General features: G+C 34.2%; 1 protein-coding gene and 1 long non-coding RNA gene across 28 annotated transcripts in view; one reads left to right on the top strand and one right to left on the bottom strand.

The window, feature by feature from the left end:
• The window catches only part of CPEB2 (cytoplasmic polyadenylation element binding protein 2), a 68,268-nt gene that overhangs the window by 38,258 nt on the left and 7,124 nt on the right, over positions 1-22,886 (top strand). For 17 of the 26 annotated variants that reach the window (XM_072805504.1, XM_072805419.1, XM_072805402.1 and 14 more), the window contains 6 exons: positions 771-794; positions 12,010-12,180; positions 13,322-13,411; positions 18,327-18,445; positions 18,729-18,843; positions 21,387-21,568. In XM_072805504.1, the coding sequence (XP_072661605.1) occupies positions 771-794; positions 12,010-12,180; positions 13,322-13,411; positions 18,327-18,445; positions 18,729-18,843; positions 21,387-21,568 (701 nt within the window). The remainder of the gene's footprint in view (positions 1-770; positions 795-12,009; positions 12,181-13,321; positions 13,412-18,326; positions 18,446-18,728; positions 18,844-21,386; positions 21,569-22,886) is intronic. The other 9 variants (XM_072805433.1, XM_072805403.1, XM_072805425.1 and 6 more) reach the window with 1 other exon arrangement.
• Positions 14,722-22,886, bottom strand: part of LOC140621079 (uncharacterized) — a 46,396-nt gene continuing 38,231 nt past the window's right edge. For both annotated transcript variants that reach the window (XR_012020792.1, XR_012020791.1), the window contains 2 exons: positions 19,048-19,152; positions 14,722-16,257 (listed from right to left, as the gene is read on the bottom strand). This is a non-coding gene — a long non-coding RNA (uncharacterized lncRNA). The remainder of the gene's footprint in view (positions 16,258-19,047; positions 19,153-22,886) is intronic.

Below are 22,886 nucleotides of genomic sequence, written 5' to 3'. Positions count from 1 at the left end.
GATTGAAATGCCTTTCTGCTTTATACTTTTATAGTATTTGACATATGTGCTATTCTATGATTATACTAATAATAATTTGTGTCTGAATCCCTCTTATCCCAGAGACAGATATATAAACACTTAGATAAGGATTATAAAGTGTGCCAAAAGAATTGAAAGCATTGTTAGCTATATCGTTAGTCATTTCTTCAACTAAGCATCTTTGAACTTGAATTAATTTCTTTACCTTCTATCTAAGCTCTACAAGCTTCAGAGTATCAGTTTAACGTTGTTATATCTTTTCATTCTTCTATGTCTTCCAGTACCTTCTCCAAGGCTTGGTGTAATGTGAATTGGATTTGAATAGCTATTTGTTGGACTGTGTCTGCTGTATCACTCTTTATAATTAGGAAAATAAGGATTTAATTCAGGTTGTTTCCATTCATTATTTGGGAAGCTATTTAACTGTAAGGAGTTATATATTACTATCCTGATCAGATGAAAGAAATATTTATTCATGACTTTGAGCATGAATGAGAATAAATGGTTTATTTCCTATTAATTTTATTTTTTGTACAATTCAGAAGAATATAGATATATATCTTAGATATAGTAACAGTGCTTTGTAAATGATAAAAAACCATGCAGATATTATATGGCAACATTGTCCTAGTTCTTAAAGTAGCACTGATTATCACATGCCCACTTAGCTTTTCATATCACGAATATTTGTATGGGTGGGCTTGTTTTTAGTTCTGACATTTTACAATTTGTCCTTTGTTTACATGCAGCAAGGAGTTATGGGCGAAGACGAGGTAATTCATTTCTGTTTGCTATGGTATAACTGTTTTTAATTGGGTTTTACTGATCAATGCTGTAATTAGCCTAGATTTTTTTATGCACTATCTGAACACTCACAGAAAAGTTATATTTTGATTTGTGTACTTGTCAAAGTTCTGAATCCTAAATCTCTTAACCTTTAAAGCACATTTTCATACTAATATAGTTATTTAATAAATGTCTTCCTTTTAAACTGTTCAGATTTTAACTATTTAATTTTTATACCTTTTAAAATAAAGCTGCTATTTATAGTTTAAGAAATATGTCTAATAAAGACTAGTGAAGGTGACATGCAATATGATTTTTCTAGTCTCTAAATCTATAACTGATTATCTATGGTATATAATTTACAACTCTAATAAGCTCTTGTTAACACTGATCTATAGAAATGATGTTGCTAATATTTCCTCTGTGTCTTCTAAGAATATGCTTTCCTTCTCCCTCTCTCTACATCATGTAGGCACACTCACACACTTGTTCACACCCTCTCTCTCCCACACCAGTCTTCCCTTCTGAGTTCTTGACTATCCTTAGGTTATAAGATGCTGGCCTACTAAACCTCTTTGGATAGCAGCTGACATGTTCTGTGGCTTAAACTTGGCTTCTCTTTCTCATATGCAGACTGGGAAGGAGAAAAGTAGATGGGATGAGAAGCAAAACTAACTTTACACCACTAGATTATCCTCTAAGTGCACAATAATCATGATATTTAAATAGCTGTTTTAAGTACCAAATGAATAAAAAGGATTTTCCTTGACCCCTAAAATCTCCCTTGAACCATGAAGGATAGAGAGTTAATAATAGTGCCTTTTGATAAATTTTATAAATATGTGCCAGTGCTTCAGTTTCTTTTCATGTAGTCATAAGTATGTGCATTTTGAAAACAAATAAGCTAAAACTTTCTGCCACCACTGACGACCGAAATGAATATATATATATATATTTCTAAGTAGTATTGCCAGTTTGTATGTCACATTGTCTGAATTTAACTTCATTTTTGGAATCTGGTTTCTTCAAATGCTTGACTGAATCTTTTGATTCTTTTAGTTCTCTGACTTAAATATAGAATATAGGAACTCAAAACTCCGAAAACTAAAGCTGAACAATCTTCTAAAGGTTGTTAGCAACTGAGAAAAGACGGGGAACAATTTAGAATTTTAGTACCTATTTTCACATCTATGGACTGTCCTATTTCAACTGTGCTATATTAATATGGAGCTTCAATTCTTTTGGAAAAACCTGCTTATCAACCTGTGATTTTTAGGTATTTTTGAAACTGTAGAGCAATTTAATTTAGGATCTTTTCCTTTTATACACTTTTCATCTTTTAACATTAGTAATTTATGTTTAATCTAATTTGGCTTACTCCAACATATGTATTATGATCTAGGAAGTTCTTAGCACGATATCAGAAAATCACATTGTTGTTTATCTTCTTTTATCTCAGTTTAATAATTACAGACTATGACTATGATATTATGAAAAAGCAAAATTTTTTCTTTTCAGATAGGAACTTACTACTCTTTATGGCTCTCAGAGGATAGAGATATATAAGATTTCCTCTACTTCAGAGCTGCCTGCCAGCTTTGGAAGAAAGAAGACTCTCATGTGGTTTTAAAGCTTCTGGAGAAGCTTTCTTTAGGACGAAACTGAGAGTTGTCACACTTACTTGGCTTAACATGGAGGGGTAATGCCTGAATTTTCCTCTCAAATTATATGGCATTAGTAATTTTTTAGTTGATCCTCTGTGAATAGTCAGATTCTGCTTTTAAAATTTCAATTTTGATGGCCAGATGAAAAGTATGCCCTTTAGAAATACCTATTGAGACATTTTATTTGAATTTGAAAGTACTTTGACACAGTAATAAAACATTAAAAAAAGAAAGAAAGAAACCCACACACATACCAAAGGAGTGACTCAGAAAGAACTAGAAGTAGCCTGGCTCTCTTCCTATTTTCTACTCATTTTTTCCCCTTTCTAGCTAGATACAGTATTATTATCACACTGATAACCTTTTAACTACCAAGATCCCCCTTGTATGGGCTTAGTATTTAACATTTTGTCCATCAAAGGAACTGCATTAATTTTATTCAATTATTTTTATTTTCTTAAAAAAAAAGTCTGATACATATCAAATCTGCTCATGTGGGATGTGTCACAATGAGTTGATATAATTCTTAACCAAAAATAGGACATAGCTCTTTATCAGTGCAATGGTAGGTGAACAGTATTTTATCTTTACAAGATTGACTTTGTAATCCAGTTTAGGAAGAACTGTTTGTTCTTACTTGATACCTTTGACTCACCTTTAAACCCAGGCACAGAGGAGATGTTTTCATTGAAAAGATTTCCCACTTGACTGCAGTCAAACCAAATTACCACCAAATGACTTTTATATATTTTAATTTCCTTAATAATGTCAAGAACTGTAAATCAAGCTGGTTGTAGATATTAATATATGAAATATATCTTATGAATATTCAAAATTAATTATACTGGAAGTAATTAAGAAAGAGCAAATATTTCTTTCCCTGTTTTTCAATTGGGACCTGTCCCAACTCCTGTGTATCTCTATATTCTGGGGGCCAGGATTAGGAAGGAGAAAGAGTCTCTTATGGGGAGCTGACTTTCACATATGGAAAACTGTCTTTAAAAAAAAAAAGATTTTATTTATTTATTCATGAGTGACACAGAAAGAGAGGGAGAGACAAAGGCAGAGAGAGAAGCAGTCTCCATGCAGGGAGCCTGATGTAGGACTCCATCCCAGGACTCCAGGACCACGCCCTGGGCCAAAGGCAGCCGCTCAACTGCTGAGCCACCCAGGTGTCCTGGAAAACTGTCTTTTGTATTTATTGTCTGTCCAACATTTCTTCTAAGAGTGAACATACTGGTCTGGGGTTGAAGTAGGGTGGGAGTGTAAAGGGAGATGTGAAATGTAATTTAAGTTTTGTCTCTCCACTTCAAATATTTTTATATTGCAATCTGTCCCTATTTAGTAAAGGATTAAAGGGCTACTGTGCTCCCAAAGGAACAAAAATATATAGGATATTTTAAATAATGGAAATAAAGCCTATTTTCGTTAATAGGGCTAAACCTCACAATGCAGTCTGTTCTAGCAGGTAATCCCAAAGCTTGAGTTAGTGGATTGTATATGGAATGAAACAGGAGAAATGATCTTAAAAGAGAATGACATTTTGGAAGTTTATGGAGAAGTTGGATTTATTTATACTATGTAGCCATTCGGATTTATGCACCATAATAAACAAGAAATTATTAATAATACAGTATACCATCTATTGCTATCATATCCTTTTATGGTATATTCAAGGCTGAAATTCTTCATCTTTGATAAATACTTTTGATAACTATAAGAGAATGAGCAGAATCTCCCAAGCATGAAAAAAAGCCAGAGACAGAGGTCAACAAACTGTGGCCAACAAGCCAAACTTCCTATTTTTATAAACAAATTTTTATATTAGAACACAGCAATGCCCATTCACTTTTTGTCTGGTTGCTTGGGAGCTACAGTGATGGTAGAGTTGAGTAGTTACAATAGTACATATAACAGTGTGGACTACAAAGTCTAAAAAATTTATTATCTGGCCCTTTACAGAAAAGATTGCTTACCCCTTCTCGAAGAGGCTGACTCTACCTACTCTGCACCTATACCAATTTCTAAAAGAAATAAAGTTGTAGTGAACTTGAAATATATCTAGAAATTAATTTACAAAGACATTACTAGGCTCTAATTGATTATTAGAATTAAATATATTATCCATCCTCCATGAGATGAACCTATTATTGGCGCAAAATCTATTCATAAGAGACAGAGAGAGAGAGGCAGAGACACAGGCAGAGGGAGAAGCAGGCTCCATGCAGGGAGCCTGACTTAGGATCCCAGGTCTCCAGGATCACAGCCCCAGGCCGAAGCCAGGAGCTCAACCACAGAGCCACCCAGGCGTCCCCTGGGGCAAAATCTTTCTAGGTGATAAGGGTACCTTAGAGCTTCTTCCTTAATTCTTTGGAAAAGTATCCCTTTTCAGTGATTCTATCTGATTAAACAGATGATGCTTAAGAGAGTTTAGTCTTGGATCTACCTCTTGTTTTGATAGTTTTTTTTATCCTTTCATATTAAATAAAAACCATGCTATCATATTGGTAGATTTTCTACTCCAGTAGAGTGACTGCTAGAATCTTAGAAGAGGGGAAGAATATTGATATCCTTAATTTATATGGTTTAGAACATCTAGTAAATGAAAGTAAAGGATAACACATTTGAGATCAAAGAACTATGCTTAGATTCAAATTGTAAATTGCCTCATTTTTGTACAAATGTTTTTCTTTTCTTTTCCTACCTCCCCTTTTGATATGTTGAAAAATTTCTTTAATCTGGTCTTCTGAAATAAGATCAAAATCTGAAAAAGTCAGTATAGCTTTGGTTTGGGCGTATTAATATAGCCACCAAAGTAAAGTTAATAATTGCTTACAACCCTTCTTAATGTAGGCATGTGTGCAGTATGTACCTGCCCACACCAACACACCCAGGTGTTGGGGGCACCTGTCCATCTTGGTCACACAAGCAACCCAGTCGTAATTTAGACTCTTGCCCTGTCTTTGGTATAGGAAGCTCATCATGTAGCTTTTATTATTTAATGGAGTAAACATTTTTTATGGGGATATAGAGAAGTCTCAAGCATTCTCCAGTCCTTTTTATTAAAATATTTTGAAGTGAGTAATTTGAATCCTAATTATCCATAACAAATGAGGCTCATGTTTGTCGTAGTAACTATGCTTTATAGGTAGAAGATAATTTATAGGCAGAAGTATTATCCCTCCTTTATAGGTAGAAGGCAATACTGAAGCAAAAGTTACAGGCACTTTCAAAAGGCCAGATGAAGGTAAAATAAAGAAAACTGGAGACATCATTAGCCATGTGCTCAAAAGACCTACTTACAAATAAAAGTAAAATACCTTACAGTAAGTTACTTGTCACCTAAAATGTACAATAAAAACTATAAAGGTAAAATAGTAGTTACTCTAATCTTGGTTATAACTAATCTCATATTGCATTGTATTAATTTTCATGTTCATGTATATGCATGTGTTACATATGTATGTATGTTTACACGTACATAGTACAAACAAATATGGGTGTATATACATTTTAAGTTAGAATCACTTAAGTAGGATTCCTTTTAACAGTTCATCCTTGTTACCTTGTAGTATGGTCAAGAATTTTGAGTCAAGATTTTCATAACAATAGCTAGAGAATATAAATGAGGTGTTTAATGTCAAGATCAAATGATAATTTCAAAAATAGGGAAAAAGTTAACCCTTCAAACAATGCAACTGTAATTATAGTTTAAAATTTTTTTGACTGGGGATGCCTGGGTAGCTCAGCGGTTGAGCGCCTGCCTTTGGCTCAGGGCATGATTCCGGAGTCCTGGGATCGAGTCCCACATCTGGCTCCCTGCTTGGAGCCGGCTCCTCCCTCTGCCTAGGTTTCTGCTTCTTTGTGTGTGTGTGTCTCATGAATAAATAAATAAAATATTTTTAAAAAATAAATTCTTTTGACTGTAGGGTTTTTAATCAATATCCTTTTTCATTGCTGGTTTAAACAGCATGGAAATCTCATCTTTTGAGATTATCTGGAGGAAAAAAAAAACAGTTTTAACTATTATGGTAAGAACCTTAGGAACAACCATATCTGGTTCTTCTTTTAAAAGAAGAAAAAAAAGAAAACATTTGAAAATTTCATAAATAATTGCTTTTTTAGATACTTAAAAACTTCAGTCTCAAAGGAAAGTTGTAAGATTGTATAGAAGGGAAATTATGTCTCAGTAGTTATTTCTTTTTTATTGGTAAATAGAATCATTGTGTAAATATACCACAATTTGTCCATTTCCCAAATATTGACAGGCTTTTGAGTTTTCCATTTGGGACCTGTTATAAATAAAACTACCATAAACATTTTTATACTCGTTTTCATGTTTGTGTGTACATAGCACTCATTTCTCTTAGATGTATAACTAAGAGTGAAATTGCTAGTTCATAGAGTAAATGTACATTTAACTTTATTAGAAACTACCAACTAGTTTGCTAGTTTTATACTCCAGTAGAGTATAAGACTTTGTATTGTTAGCTTTTTAATTTTACAGATTCTGATAGGTATTGGAAGTGACATCTCAATTATATGCTTATAACCCATCCATTGTATTAAGTTTCAGTACAAGTCTTTTGCCCATTTCACTTAAGAGAGTTCTTTACTAGGATTATGTCCTATTTTCTAGTGGTTGCCTTTTCACTTTTACTATCTTTTGATAAGCAGCAAAATATTTAATTTTGATAGAAGTCCAGTTGTTTTCATTTATCATTAGTGCCTTTTGGTCCTAACAAATTACTGCCTATCCCCAAATATCATGAAGAAATTCTAGAAACTTTGTTGTTTTATCTTTCACATTTAAGTCTTGAATTCATTTTTAGTTTGGTGTGAGAATAGGGATCAAGATTCCTTTTTTTTTTCTCCCTCCAGCTGGATATCCATTGGTTCATAACCTTGAAAAACATCAAGTGACTGTAAATGTGTGGGTCTGTTCCTGGACTCTGTTTTGTTCCAGTTAGCTATTTGCCTGTCTTAACATCAGTGTTACATTCTTAATAATCATAGCTAACTACTAGTAAGTCTTGAAATCTGATCGTATAATCAATCCTCTGACTTTATTCTCTTGTATGAACTATCTTGAATCCTTTGATTTATCATAAATTTCACAAGAACCTGAAAATATATCCTAGTTTCAGATCAAAAAAGAGAGAGAGAGAGAGAGAGAGAGAAAGGTAATTTAATTTTGGTTGAAAACTGTTGTTAATTAAGTATTTTAGTCCAAGTTATTTAAAATCAAATTTTACTTCTGTCAACATATATAATTTTACCTTTATTAAGGTAAAATTGCCACTTATTTTCATGCACTAAATATATGTGTGTATCATTCTTAGCATGTTTAAAGTGTACCACACATGAAAGATGTCATTATTTAGTGGTTCTCCTTTTAGAGTCATATATTACCTTAGATTATAGGAAAAGATAATTGGCAAGATAAAAAGTGATATTTTTGTTGATACATACTCAGTTAACTCTTCTTTTAAAAGAGTAATTAATTCCATAGCTTAAACATAGATTAGAGATTTTTGATAATTATTAACTATAATCTATTTGTTATAGTTAAAACTGTATTATAGTTACTAATATAGAATCATTGTTAAAATGTAGCTATATTATGAATATGCTTACAGTATTATAATTAACACAGAAAGTTTAAACCCTTTTTGGATCACCTCTCTTACGTAGTGATTTCCTTTGTCACTGCATTTAGTATTTCTATTTAGATCCTAAGTATTTATGATCCAAATTTTTTCCTCAAGATAAAATATTATATTCATGGGACTGCTAAATTCATATGTGTGTTAGGGCACTTTGGAGTGAAATAATTTCCAATGTTTTGACATGCCTGAAATAAGTATAAAATTTGGATTTGTAATTTTTCTATTAAAAACTAGTTGATATGCATGTTTTCTGCCTCATCGTATTCCTTTTAAAATAATTATTTAAAGTCCAACCTTAGAAATTGAACCAGTTATTCACAATATTATTTGTAATGGATCTTGATGAGGTTTGTTTTCTTAGATGAAATGGTTAGATAAAATATTTTTGAAGGGCTTTCTTTCTAATGATTACACAGACTATTGACCTTTGTTTTACATTGGTCCTTATTTCTGATAACAAAGGTATTGGAAAGGTTAAATTAGTATTCACAAAGTTACTCAGTGAACATGGACATCTTTCAAAGCATCTTACTTAAATTGAATTTGAATCTGTACAATAATTCCTTATTCCTATATAAACATGATCTTCCTCCCTGTTTTTGGTGTTAGAAACTTCAAATTCTTATTTCCAGCATCCAGCTAGCTACAGTTCACATATAGCCCCCTTCCTTCTCATTCCAACCTCAGTTCTCTGCAGGCCATCACATTCCACATTGTCTTTATTTATATCACCTATATCATTATTTGTCATATTTTTCAAGATGATATATTAATAATATTTTAATTTGAATATTGTATATGTTAAGGCAACATACTTTGGATTCTGTGCATCATCCCATCTAAAAAACCAATAAACCTTTCATTCTATCTAGAAAGAAAAACAATTTGTCTACCTTCTTACTTTCTTTACCCTTCTCTAATAAACTTCTAAAGAATCATCTTTTGATGTCTTTACTTTATAAAACTATGTGCAGCATGACTCTCATCCAACTTTACTAAAATCGCTTACCTTTGAAGATCATGCATGTCCTCAAACAGTTGTCATTTTTTAAAATGATTATCTTAACATTTCACACCATTACTTCATGGCTTTTTTTTTTTTTTAACTTTTATCACATTTTTCTTTGGCACTCTGTTAAAATAGTATTTTGGCTTCTCTTGTACTTTTCTTACCACTCCTGTCTTGAGCTTCTTGAATGTTCTGTTACTTCCTTGTAAGCTTCTCAAGGAACTACCTTATCATTTCTCTCTGGAATTGTCATCAGTGATATGACAAAGAACCTTCAACTGTCTCCTCTGTAAAGTTCACCTTCTTCTCAAAAATGTGGCTTATTTCCTTTCTCTACTCCATTTGCAACCTCCCACCTTACATTTAGTTCTGAACACCCTCTCAGCCCCATGCAGTTTCATATTTCTACCCTTCCTTTTTTTTTTCTTTCAAGGTTTTACTTAAATTTCTGTTTCTTAATATCCAGTGTAATACTGGTTTTCATGTGCAGAACTTAGGGATTCATCACTTCTATATAACACCTGGTGTTCATGACAAGTACCCTCCTTAATCCCCATCACCTATTTAACCCATCCTTCTGTCCACCTCTCCTCCATCGACCTTCAGTTCTCTGTAGTTAAGATTCTGTTTCCTGGTTTGCCACTCTTAATTCCCCCCATGTTTATCTGTTTTTTTTTCTTAAATTCCACATATGAGTGAAATCATATGGTATTTGTTCTTGTCTGACTGACTTATTTCACTTAGCATAATGCTTTCTAGCTCCATCCACATTGTTGCAAATGTCAAGATTCCATTCTTTTTGATGGCTTAATACTCCATTGTGTATATACATGGAATATATATACTATATATATTGTATACATACACACACACACAATGGCTTCTTTATCCATTCATCAGTCGATGGTTATTTGGGTCTTTCCATGATTTGGCTATTGTTGATAATTTTGATATAAACAGTTGCTTCATGTATCCCTTTGAATAAGTGTTTTTGTATCCTTTGGGTAAATACCTAATAGTGCGATTGCTGAATCATTTAATTTTTAGAGGACTATCCATACTGTTTTCCAGAGTGGCTGCACCAATTTGCATTTCCACCAACAGTGTAAGAAAGTTCCCCTTTCTCCACATCCTCACCAATACCTGTTGTTTCTTGAGTTGTTCATTTTAGCTGTTCTGACTGATGTGAGATGATATCTCATTTTAGTTTTGATTTGCATTTCTCTGATAATAAATGATGTTGAGTAACTTTTCATGCATCTGTTAGCCAGCTATATGTCTTCTTTGGGAAAAGTCTATTTTGAGTCTTCTGCCCATTTTTTAACTCGATGGTGTTTTGCATGTTTTATAAGTTCTTTACATATTTTGGATACTAACGCTTTATCAAATATGTCCATGTCACTCGCAAATATCTTCTCCCATCCCAAATGTTGCCTGTGCATTTTGTTGTTTCCATATCTACCCTTTCTTAATACCAGGTTGTGATCTTTATTGTTCTTATATTTAATTAATGATTCTTATTATTCATCTTCTGACACTTGCTTTTAGTTCTTCCTTTCCATTGTTTTTGTTTTGTTTCCCAGGTATCTACTCTTTACCACTATAGTTACCTCCCTGTCCATCCTTCTAATCACTTTAGCCACATTTGCTATCAGTCTTTCTAAAGCAGCAGTAAAGTTATCTTGCTTTAGCTCCTGTATCCACTTTTATTTGTTGTAATCACCTACTCAATAAAACCTCTCCTTTAGCCTGGCATTCAGGTCTAAGCATTCTGACTAGCCTCAGAGCTGTTACTTGCACTCTCCTTATTTCCAACATGTAGTAGTCTACTTTGACTACTTCCTATTTCTTAAATAAATTCATATTTTCCTTCTTATACGTCTCTTTTCCATTTGGAAAATTTACTCAAAGCCATGTTCTAATAAATATTTTCACTTAGAAATATCTTACCCTCTCTAATGCACTGAGTAAATACCACTTGCTTTCCCTTTTTACATTTACCATTCAGTTTCACTTGGGGATTTAAAAAATTACCCATTTATTAAATTAGCCAGACTACTCCCTTCCTCCAACAGACTTCCTCTGAAGTACTTTGAAGCTTTCTTATGGATATATGCCATAGTTATATGTATAGATCTTATCTTTTCTAAATGTACATTCCCTGAGAGCAAGAAGCTGTATTTTATTAGGTCATTTTATTTTTTTGATCCACGTGGAGACTAGCATCAGAATTTCTGCAGAGGACTGTATAGGACGTGCTTGGTACAAAGGGTGCCACCCCTAAAGGGTGGGATCAGATGGGGACCAAAGTCCTAGAGAGGATGCCTTTTTCTATTTTTGCACATGTGCAGAAGCCCTGTCTAATTTACCCTTTTATATATAATTGTCACATGTGTAATCAATTCAGAACCTTCTATGCAAGTCTTACATGTTGCGTTTGTCCTTACTTATTGTGGTCTGCAAGTGGCTTTTTATTATGTCCTCTTATCTATTTAGTCTGTGCCATTTCCCTTCTGCCACCAATTTCTCAAAGGTTTCTCCTTTTACGCATCCAGTTTAAACTGTCCCCATACACCAGATTCTTGCTGTTTTCCATAAAAAAAACTGAAGTGATCTAATGCTTGTTTGCAGTATAATTGTTGTCATATGACTACATTTATTTCTAAGCCATTCTTTAGACTACTTCTCTTTTGAATCCAGGTAAATTAAAACCTTAAGCTATCTAAATTTCCCTTATTTTTTTGTCCCCATGTCACCTTCATGTTTTAAGCCTTTGGATTTGTCACTGCTATTTTTATGCCTGACTTTCTCGTTTCCTTATATATCTGAGATTCAAGTTATATTTGTTCTTATATTTTAGGTCGTTCTTCCCTTTTTCCAATAGATGATGGTCTGCTTGATGATGGTCATAATGATCAAGTTGGTGTTTTAAATTCACCCACATGTTACTCAGCTCATCAAAATGGAGAACGAATAGAACGCTTCTCTCGAAAAGTTTTTGTTGGTGGTCTTCCTCCAGATATTGATGAAGGTAGGATGATAATTTGAGCTTAAACAAAAACCTAAAGTATAACATGAATGTGGGGATATGGAATTTTTTACCTTGAGATTTCCAGTCAGAATGGATATCCATCTCTGTTTATTTTGTCACCTGTTGAAATAAGAAATAGGAGGTAATTGAACAGTTTAAAGATTTTTTCTTTATATGTTAAAATGCATATTGTTACTGTATCTTTTTGTAAATAAGATTATCATACAAAAAAATTTCTTATAAAACTTAAAATCTTTGATATTACCGTAATACAACACATACAAAATAAAATGCCTGCAGTGCATGGTAGTCAACCATATAATTTCCTGAAGGATAAATAGGCTCTAGGAAACAGGTAAGAAAGAAGCAATAAAACCCTAAAGAGTAATGGAAACAGAACATAAACAGGAAATTCAGGTTGTACAAATACTAAACAGATGTAAAAATAATCATAGTAATAATAACAAAAGAAAGTAAGTAAATATTAAAATATGAAACTGTCTGATGTTTGTGCAGTTGTAGGAAATCTGCCACCCTTATTCACAACTAATAGGAAATTGCTACACTTTGAGAAATTTTTCAATTATGATTCAAATATCCAGAAGCTTATTCTAAGTGTTATTTAGTATAATAAGGTTTTCATGTGATGAAATAACCTAGAGCATATCATTGGATTTGACCTGTGTGTGTTTCAGTGAAGCTACCTGAAGTGTTTCAGACCTTAGTATATTTTATGAGTGTGATAACTCTACATGTCTTGTTCTAGAGACCTTTTCTTTCCCTATGAGATTTCACTTATCAAGCATTAACTATCTCTTTATTTAACTTAAGATAATGTTGGCACGCTTATCAAGCCAGTAATATTTATAGTTTGGTATACTATCAATCCATTAGTATCCACATGTTATATAAAATTTAAAACTCACACTGAATTGATTGCTCTGGCCAATGTGTTGCTTAAAAATGAATTTATTTTGACTATAATAGTTATTTATTCATATATATTCTTTTAGTAAGGATATTAGACATGTTTTGAGTTTTCTAATTCTAGTTTATCTTAGTTTAACTTATAAAATATGGTTTGTTTTCAAAATAAACCATTAAAATTAATTCCTAATGTGTATTATTGTACTTTTTTAAGACGAAATAACTGCTAGCTTCAGAAGATTTGGGCCTTTGGTAGTAGATTGGCCTCATAAAGCCGAAAGCAAGTCCTATTTTCCACCAAAAGGTAAGAGTTTTTGCTGTTAATATTTTCTAGGGAATCAGTTTTGTGAGAGCAAATAAGACAGCATAAATTACTTTGTGTTTTGTTCTCTTTCGAATATTATATCCTTACACCTTTATATACAAACTAAATAATAGAGTAATTTTTGAAGGCTAGTAATGTTTGTCAAGTGAGGAAGAATGGGCCTAAGGACTCTCATAGTTTCACTTTAAGCCAGTCAGGAACCATAAGACACTTGCTGCACTCTCTCTATAATGATTTGACAATATTTTCAAAGGCTCAAATCAGCTAATGTTTGAGGTTTTTTCTGTCTGAAGCATCCTTCTAAGTAACGGGTACAGACATATATATAAAAAAAAAAAAGTGCCCCTCTACACAGTGAAATTAAGACCTATTTGAGAAAAAAATAGTAATAAACACGTGAACATTATAAATGTTGCAAGATTTACTTAAGTGTTTCAAACAATAACAGATAACAGAGCAATATTTACTCTGTGGGTGAATTTAGCTGGAGAAGAAAGTGACTGGTCCAAATCCTCATTATATTTAAGAGATCAGATGTGAACAGGATACCTAGTTGTGCCAGTAACTTATTGCTAGGATACTACTGTGGCCTGTTACCATAGCACAAGAATCACAAATTACACTGTCATTCCTGTAAGCAAAGCAAGGCCACAGTCAGTGGGGAGAGGAAGTACCCCCTGCCCACAATGAGCAGGGGTGGTGAGGGGAGAGAATTAAATGTGAATCCAGTCAGGTTGCTAATGGCAGATTTTGTGAAGTGAATAAAAAGAAAGGGGGAAGTTGGAAAAAAAAAAAAAAAAAAAAAAAACAAGGCTTTTCTTTAAACATCATTGAAATAAAATTTTAGAAAAAAAAAAAAAAAAACCTATTCTCCTGGCTGAGTAGATTTTCAAGCCTGGATAAAAGACTCCAATGGATCTCTTAAGTGGTCTGATTTGGGCTCTGGGAAAGGAAACACATTAGAATAGTTATTGGCATACAAAAACTAAAGTTTTCTAGTAATTATATGGGACATCTCCACTTTTTGTCACTGAGAATTCTAGAATTGTCATTTACCAATTCATGTAGGTTTTTAGAGAAATGGAATAATGCAATGTTTTCATTTTACACCTTTAAATCTTATGCTTATAGAATCAAGAACATCTTTTAAGCAGGAATCCTGAATCCCAGGTCTCTATGAGAATCTGATTAAAGCTATGGACCTTTCTCCCTGTACTCTATATTTTCACTCAAATTTGTTGGAGTTTACTGGTGTGTTGGAGGTCCAAATACTTAGTTTATGGTTTTGGTTTTTTTTTTTTTTAAGACTTTTATTTATTTGACAGAGACAGTGAGAAAAAAGCAGGAGGAAGAGGGAGAAGCAGACTCCCTGCTGAGGCTCAATCTTAGGACCCTGGGATCATGATCTGAGCCCAAGGCAGACCCTTAACAAACTGAGCCACCGAGGCGCCCTCCTGATACTTGGTATAGACAGAAAATTAACTCCATATAGATGTAGACATTCATTTGTTTACTAAGTTTTATATTTACATTTTTTTAAATTTTTATTTACTTATGATAGTCACACACACAGAGAGAGAGAGAGATGCAGAGACATAGGCAGAGGGAGAAGTAGGCTCCATGCACCGGGAGCCCGATGTGGGATTCGATCCCGGGTCTCCAGGATCGCGCCCTGGGCCGAAGGCAGGCGTCAAACCGCTGCGCCACCCAGGGATCCCTGTTTACTAAGTTTTAATCTGTTGTCCATTTTTTCACTCTCTTGTCCTTTTATAAAGTTCGTTGAGTGTTCAATAAAAGTGCCAATTAGCTTCTAATAGTCCTAAATTACAAATACCCTAGCCCACTTGAGGAATGTGACTAGTCTCTCCATACTTCTGGCTCTTCAGTTTTTCTCCCACAGTACAGTCAGGATAATCTCTCCAAAAACTCATCTGATAGTCCAATCCCTTGACCATCTACTTAAAACCCTTCAGTGGTTTCTTTTAGTTAGAATAAAGGCAAAAATGTATTTGCCCTGCCCGGCCTCCCTATCTCTCTGGTTTCTTCTCCCATTATTGCTTCTTGTTCCCTTCTGATTCCAAAAGCAGGCCTTGTTCTCTCCTGCCTCAGGGCTCTTTCATATGGTGTTCTCTCACCCTGAAGGCTCTTCGTTTTTTTTTTTGTTTTTTTTTTTGTTTTTTTTTTTTGAAGGCTCTTCTCATGTGTCTTCATATGCATACCCCCTGCTTGTCTCAGTTTAAATATTGGTTGCTCATAGGAAACTTTCAGGACTCACAGTTCACAGAGGCGCGGCATTTTGAAAGCACTTGTTACAGCTGCAGTGTTACATTTTTACAACTCTATAAATCTGTGATGACTTTGCTAATACCCAAGTCTTCCCATAATTTCTAAGACTATGCTTTTACTCATCTTTGTGTTCTTGGAAATGCACAGAATAGTAATTGACTAACAAATGATGTAATCAGCTATAAATACTACAGGATAGGGAAATTCCTTTGACCTGAAGTAGGTGGAGAAGGCTTCACTTAGAAGTTTTGAACGAAATCTGAACTGAACGTACTGTGCAATTTAGATAGATATAAAGTAGTTGAACAGAGTCCCAGGCAGGAATTGAAATAGTTTTACAATGGAGTGAGAATTGGTTTGTGTGGAGACAGGTATACATTTTTTTGGCTGAGCCTCTTGTTCATAAATGAACAAGGATGGTGGACTCAAAGCCTAGAAAGATGTGTTGGCACAAATTTGATCAAACAGAATAGTTGCTGTCTTTGCTCTTGTTGCCATTGTTGTGGTTTTTGCGGTGATGGTTAGTTTATTTTCTCAAACTGAAAACAAAACAAAAAGACCTCAGAAAAGTAGCACTGGCAAATCAGTTTTTGATACAATTATAGTTAATTGTTGTTGCCAGAGACCAGTATTTCCAAACCTTGTTCTTTCAAGCAGTTTTGTTGTTGTTGTAATTCGTTTTCCATGGTTTGGAAACACTGGTATAGAAGGCATCCTGTTAGTGATGCTGCCTTCTAATTAAGGCAGTGACATGAGCCCTTGGATATGGAGCCACACATGTACATGTGTTTCTTTTACAGTGAATGAGGTTTACCCTATGTGAGTATGAGCTTGCTATATAGTATGTTTTTGGTAAGAGTATTTTAATATTTAATGGTTTGCCTTAGCTAGATCATAACTTACCTGCCATGCTGCTTAATTAGTTTTGTGACACAAACATTTCTTCCCTTGTAATCACACAAATAATTAAGCAATATTAAGAATATTGAATATAAAGTATTACTGTAAAACTAAGCAAAATTAAAATATATCAAAAATTAATATCACAAATCTTAACATTAAATATACTGAATTTAAAATACTATTTTAATAAGTTGGTCTTTTATCCTCTTAATTATTACAGAACAGTTATAACTTTCAAATCCTTGTATCAAAATTAAAGCCTTCACTTAAAGAAAAACCACTCTTTATTATTTATTTTTTCAAGCATTTTTTTTAAGATTTTATTTATTTGAGAGAGAATGAGAGAGGTAGTGCATAAGCAGGGGGGTTAGAGGGAAAAGCAGACTCCCCACCAGAGCAGGGAGCCCAACACGGGGCTCAATTTCAAGACCCTGGGATCATGATCATGAAGACAGATGCTTAACTGACTGAGCTACCCAGGCCACACCAGTTTTCTCAAGCATATTTAAATTATTTCTAGCAAGTAGAAAGGTCTGTGATGTGTTTTTTAATCTTGCATAATCATACCTCTGAAAGTTTCTATTTGCATAGCTTGGTTTGATGGTTTATTTATGCAATCAGGTATTAAAATTTTAAAATGAAGCACTTTTATGTCACATCAGACTTTTGTGGCAGTCATAGCATTGTCAACAATAAAGCTGTGTGTTTAGATTTCTATGTAAAATGTGACCTCACACATTGTATAATAGATGTGCCTGGCCTGCTTGATGACTTCATATTAGAACCAGATTACAGTTCTCTAGGTTTATTTGCATAGAAATCTCATCAAGGAAAAAGGGATGTTTTTTGGTCAGTTAGTTGTCAGCATCTAGGAATAATCATATAATGGTGAACTTGTGGTATAAATTTTGATATCTTCTTTTTATAATAAAGTCTTCTGCTTAAAGATTGACAATCAGTTATCACAAAGAAAGGGGGGGGGGGGCTTATTTCCCAAAAGTCCAGGCATCTAAACAAGAGCATGGGCCCAAAGTCCAAATATAGTGTCCAGACTGTTTGAAAGGAGTGTCCGCTGCTTATCCCAGTCAAGACTTGATTAAAGGTTCTGACACATGCTGGAGGACCTGTTTCACTCCAGCCTCCTTCAGGTAGTTTCCTTAGTACCATCTTGAAGTTGTGATGCTGACTATGGAATTCTCCCCTTTTTACAGAAATTCATGAGCCTTTCCAAGTGCGCTCTAATCCAAATCTAGGAATCTTTTCCTCATATGCTTAACAGGGTAATCCTGCCAAGTTCTTAAAACCTCGGGGGCTGTCCTGAATTTGAAATTACTCCACCAACTGCTTGCTCATGTGACTGACTTGGGGCAAGTCATTTAATTGCTAAATACCTCAGTTTTTTTATTCTATAAAATGAGAATGTTTTATAGGCTTGTGAGAGTCTAATGAAATTATTTATTTAAAGCCTTTAGCACAGTTTTGGGGGAGTAAGCACTCTATATAAGATAACTAATTAATGAGTATCTGTTTTTGCATGAATTCCATAGGATATTGTGTTCTCCTCTAGAAAGTCTAATGGTTCTGGCTCTATTTGATAGTTAATATTTTTTCTTTTCCAAAAGCATGTATTTTTCTAAACAGTACTGAAATTTGGGGTGAAATAGCTTACTTTCCCATAATGCCTCATTTTTAATGGTTATTACAGGCTATGCATTCCTTCTCTTTCAAGAAGAGAGCTCAGTTCAGGCACTAATTGATGCTTGTATTGAAGAAGATGGAAAACTCTATCTGTGTGTTTCCAGCCCCACCATCAAGGACAAACCAGTAAGTAAATACTGCTTGGGCTTTGGGCTACAAATTCAGGTTTTCCAAAAACAATTTTGAAGTAAGCATTAGTGATAAAAAAGAAAAAAAAGAAACTACCATGTTAAGAGTTCAGTTTTAAAAAAATTTGGATAGCTTACAGTATCTAGATTAAAAAATACTAATGTTTTAAAATAAACTATACAAAATTTTGAAAAATAGAAGGACCACTGTTAACTGGCACAAAGCAGCATAAGCTGTCAAGGGAGTAGGACTCATTACAGTGATGTTATTTTCTTCATAGGTTCAGATCCGTCCTTGGAATTTAAGTGATAGTGATTTTGTGATGGATGGTTCTCAGCCTTTGGATCCTCGAAAAACAATTTTTGTTGGAGGTGTTCCTAGGCCATTAAGGGCTGGTAAGTAGGATGTTAACAAATGTTGCTTCTTTAAAAATCAAATATGAATTAATTCAATAAACACTTGGGAACTATTGTGTACATGGTACTATTGGATATTGGACAAGAAAGGGGCAGATTCCTCATGGCTCTAAAAGTTACTCTCTATAGAATTCTGAGAAGCATTTTTAAAACCATCAAGTAAGTGGAGAAATGGACACTTACCTATCAATATTAATAGTTAACTCCAAGCAGACTTTTGAGTTCTTAAGTATGTCTCTAAAAGAAGAATTTGGGGTCTCTTTATTTTATGTGGGTTGATTCTGATATCTGAAGAAGACATAAACAGTATTTTTTTTTTAAATAGCACTTTGATACAAGTAAGAAACTTCTATTCACGAATAACCAGGAACCAGAGATTTACCAGAGATGTCATCTAGGAACATAATTACAGACATAAATGCCCACTGTACAAGCATGTTTTATGATTCCATGTGCCCTGTGAAGTGTGCTAGTGTCTTCCACCCCTGAGAACATCCTCTTCCAATACAGGAGATAACATGTTAAAAGAATCATTCACACATGTAAATACTTAGAGAATGTAACTTCTACAAAGAAAGCCTATAGAGAATAGAAGAACATCAAAGGAATATGGTATAATCTGATATTTAAAAGATACTCCTATTTGAGCTGACACACAGCAGAAGGAATAGAGTTGAGGTGGCAGGAGGATTGTGAGGAGTGTGTTTCACAAAGGGAAGAACATACTCAGAGATCTTTAGTGGAAGGAAGCAGAGGGCGTTGGAGGAACTGAAAGAAGCCCAGAGTGGCTGACTAAGGGTATAAGGAGTGAGGGGAGACACAAAAAGGCATTGAAAAAGTGAATAGGAGTCAAATCATACAGGTCTAATAAGATAATTAGGTATTTATCCTCAGAGCAAGGGAAAATCAGTGAAGAGTTCTGGATAAGTGTAGCTAATGATACGTTTTAGGGGCAATTAGGTTGAGAGTAGATTTGAGTAGACCATTTAAGGAGCCCATTTTTGCAGGACAGGAGAAAGATAACGTGAGCTTAGATTGGAGGTAGCAGTGGTAAGAGAGCAAAATGAACACATGTCACAGATGATTTGTGAGGTAAACTCAAAAGGCTGAATCTCAGCTTCAATCTTAAGCCACTTAAGTAGATAGTGGTGCCTTCTATTGAGGGGAAGAACACTGGAGGAAGATTGTGGTCTCGGTTTTGAAAGCAAGTTTGTGCTACTATTTAGAGCACCTACCTAGAAATTTCAGTTAAGCCATTTATATCTAATAACATTTTTAAAAGAATTACTCTTGCTACTGTTTTGATAATAAATTTTGAGGGGCTTTGCTACTGTTTTTATAGTAAATCTAGAAGAAAAGAGATAAAGCTGTTGCTACGATCCAGATGAAAAATAATGAGAGCTTGGAATAGGGTGTTAGTGATGGAGGTGAGGAGATTGGATTTTAGAATGAACTTGGAAAATCAAGTTCAGGAACGCCTGGATGGCTCAGCGGTTGAGCGTCTGCCTTTGGCTCAGGGTATGGTCCCGAGGTCGAGTCCCACATTAGGCTCCCTGCATGGAGCCTGCTTCTCCCTCTGCCTCTGTCTCTGCCTCTCTCTGTGTGTGTCTCATGAATAAATAAAATCTTTAAAAAAAGAAAGAAAGAAAATCAAGTTCATAAGATTGCATGTACAGTTTGGAAAACAGAAAATAGGATGAAGCCAAAGGTCTTGGCAACTTCATCTTTTCTGTTGATTACCAATTGACTCAGCAAAAATTCATTGGAGCAGATTTGGTGGGATGGGGAAGATTAGGAGTGCCATTTCAAACACGCTAAGTGATGATGGTCTGTTAAATGTCTCAGTATGAATTGTCCAGGAGATAGTTGCATAGATGAATTTAGAGTCCAGAGAAGAGAGAAATTTAGGGGCTGAAACATGGTATTTAAAGCCATGACATGGGATGAAGACACTACACCCACAAGTATAGAAAGAAATCCATGGACTAAAACTTTTGACATTGAAAAGTCAAGAGTTGAAGAAGAACTAGGTACAAGGAAGACTAGGAAGGAATTGTGAGGCCAGATGAAAATTAGTAGAATGATGTTTCCTGGAAGCCAGATGAAGAAAGTATTTCAAGGGAAAGGAAAAAATGAACTATGTTCACTGTTGTTTCCAGGTAGATTGACCATTGTACTTGGCAGTGGCATGAGCAATTAACATGGAATCATGGGGTGAAGGTCTGGCTATAAAAGGTTGAACAAGGAAGAGAGGGATGGGGAAGTACAAGAAAAAAATGTTAACATTTTGGCTGTAAAGGGGGAACATAAAAATTAAGCAGTTACCAAGAGGGAGAAATAAACAGAATTAAGAGTTCTGATTTGTTTTTTAAAAGATTAAGAGTGATCCAATATAGAGGGAAAACCTGATGGTACAGAAAGGAGGGAGAACTGCAAAATATTTGTATAATGAAAGAGTACTTAAAAACTGTTGATATACTGTGTTCTCTCACATTATATGTGAATTTCTTTTCCTTTTCAAGTGGAACTTGCTATGATCATGGACCGGCTGTATGGTGGAGTTTGTTATGCAGGAATTGATACAGATCCTGAGCTAAAATATCCAAAAGGTGCTGGTCGAGTTGCTTTTTCTAATCAGCAGAGCTATATTGCTGCCATCAGTGCTCGGTTTGTTCAGCTTCAGCATGGAGATATCGATAAACGCGTAAGTTTTGTATTGGGAAAGCATTTAACATCTTATAATAAGGTGCTGATCCAAAGCTTACTACCCAGAGTTAATACTATAATTCAAACACTTTATTTTTTTTATACTTCTTTAACTCTTAAAGAGTATTATATCAAAATACCCCTGAAATGTAAAATTATTAAACATATTTTGGACCTTAGATACAATATACAAAATATAAATGTCCTTGTCAAGTTGTTTGTTTTTTTTGCTTTGTTTTTAATCCACCAATAAGGTCTTAATACTTAATATCCTTCTGACCATGGAGGCAGAGCTTTTTTTAAGAGCTTATGCCCTGAAGCTAGTCTGCCCAAGATCCCATTTCCACCACTTGCTCTGTAATCCTCAAGAAATTAACTCTCAGTGTGCCTCTTTTTCCTCATTTATCAAATGTAAAGCAATAATAGTATGTCTTTCACAGTTACTTTGAGAATTAAATGAATTTTCCTATGTAGAAGCATTTAGTTTGGCACTAAGTAAGTATTAAAGCATTTTTATCTTTTATCATTAATTTTAAAATAAAATACACTGTATATTTCCCTAAGTGTACAAAATAATAAATATACAAATAAACTAAACACACACAATAATTATCCTAAACTTTAAACATTTACTCTTTAGTAGCATTGTTTAGGTCATCACAATAAGAACTTTTTAGGAAGTCCTATGAATGTTAACTAAAAGCTACTCCATTGAATAATTCCTAGTACTGATTACCAGCTAAAATAGAGAAAATGACCAAAACTCAGTTGTTCACTTACGAATCTATTTCATACTAAAATCTGCTCATAGTTCCCATATAAAGCTAAGCATTATTCTAAAATTGTCATGTTTGCATTATGGTGCAGATGAGATATGCTAAGAATAAGAGGCAATTTAACTTTAATATCTAAATTAGTAGATACAACTTGAGTCAGTATTTATTTTTCCAGTGTAACAGTTTCTAGCAGTTTCTTCCCTGAGGCTATCTGTATGTATTAAAAGACTTTTGGAGGCAGGGGAGCTGGTTAAAGGATATGGATTGACTAGACCACGGGCTCTAAAAAGTAGTCATCAATTTAATTTCCAAGCCATCCCATAAATGGGGAAAAAAGCACATCATAGGTTCAGTTCATACAAGCAGACTGATTTTTGTTGCATTGTTACTTAAAATGTTGCAACACACACCTAAGTGGAAGGTCTTTGCTGGCAGGAAAATTTGTTGAACTGGAGTTCCTCTGGTCCAGTGGTTTTCACCCTCAGCTACAGAATAAAGTTACCTGGGAACTTAGAAAAATCTTGACATCTGGGTCCCCCC

This window comes from Canis lupus, chromosome 2, assembly GCF_048164855.1.
Source record: "Canis lupus baileyi chromosome 2, mCanLup2.hap1, whole genome shotgun sequence".
NCBI lineage: Eukaryota > Metazoa > Chordata > Mammalia > Carnivora > Canidae > Canis > Canis lupus.
The sequence above is the reverse complement of the archived record's forward strand: the minus strand, read 5'-3'. Positions and strand labels throughout refer to the sequence as shown.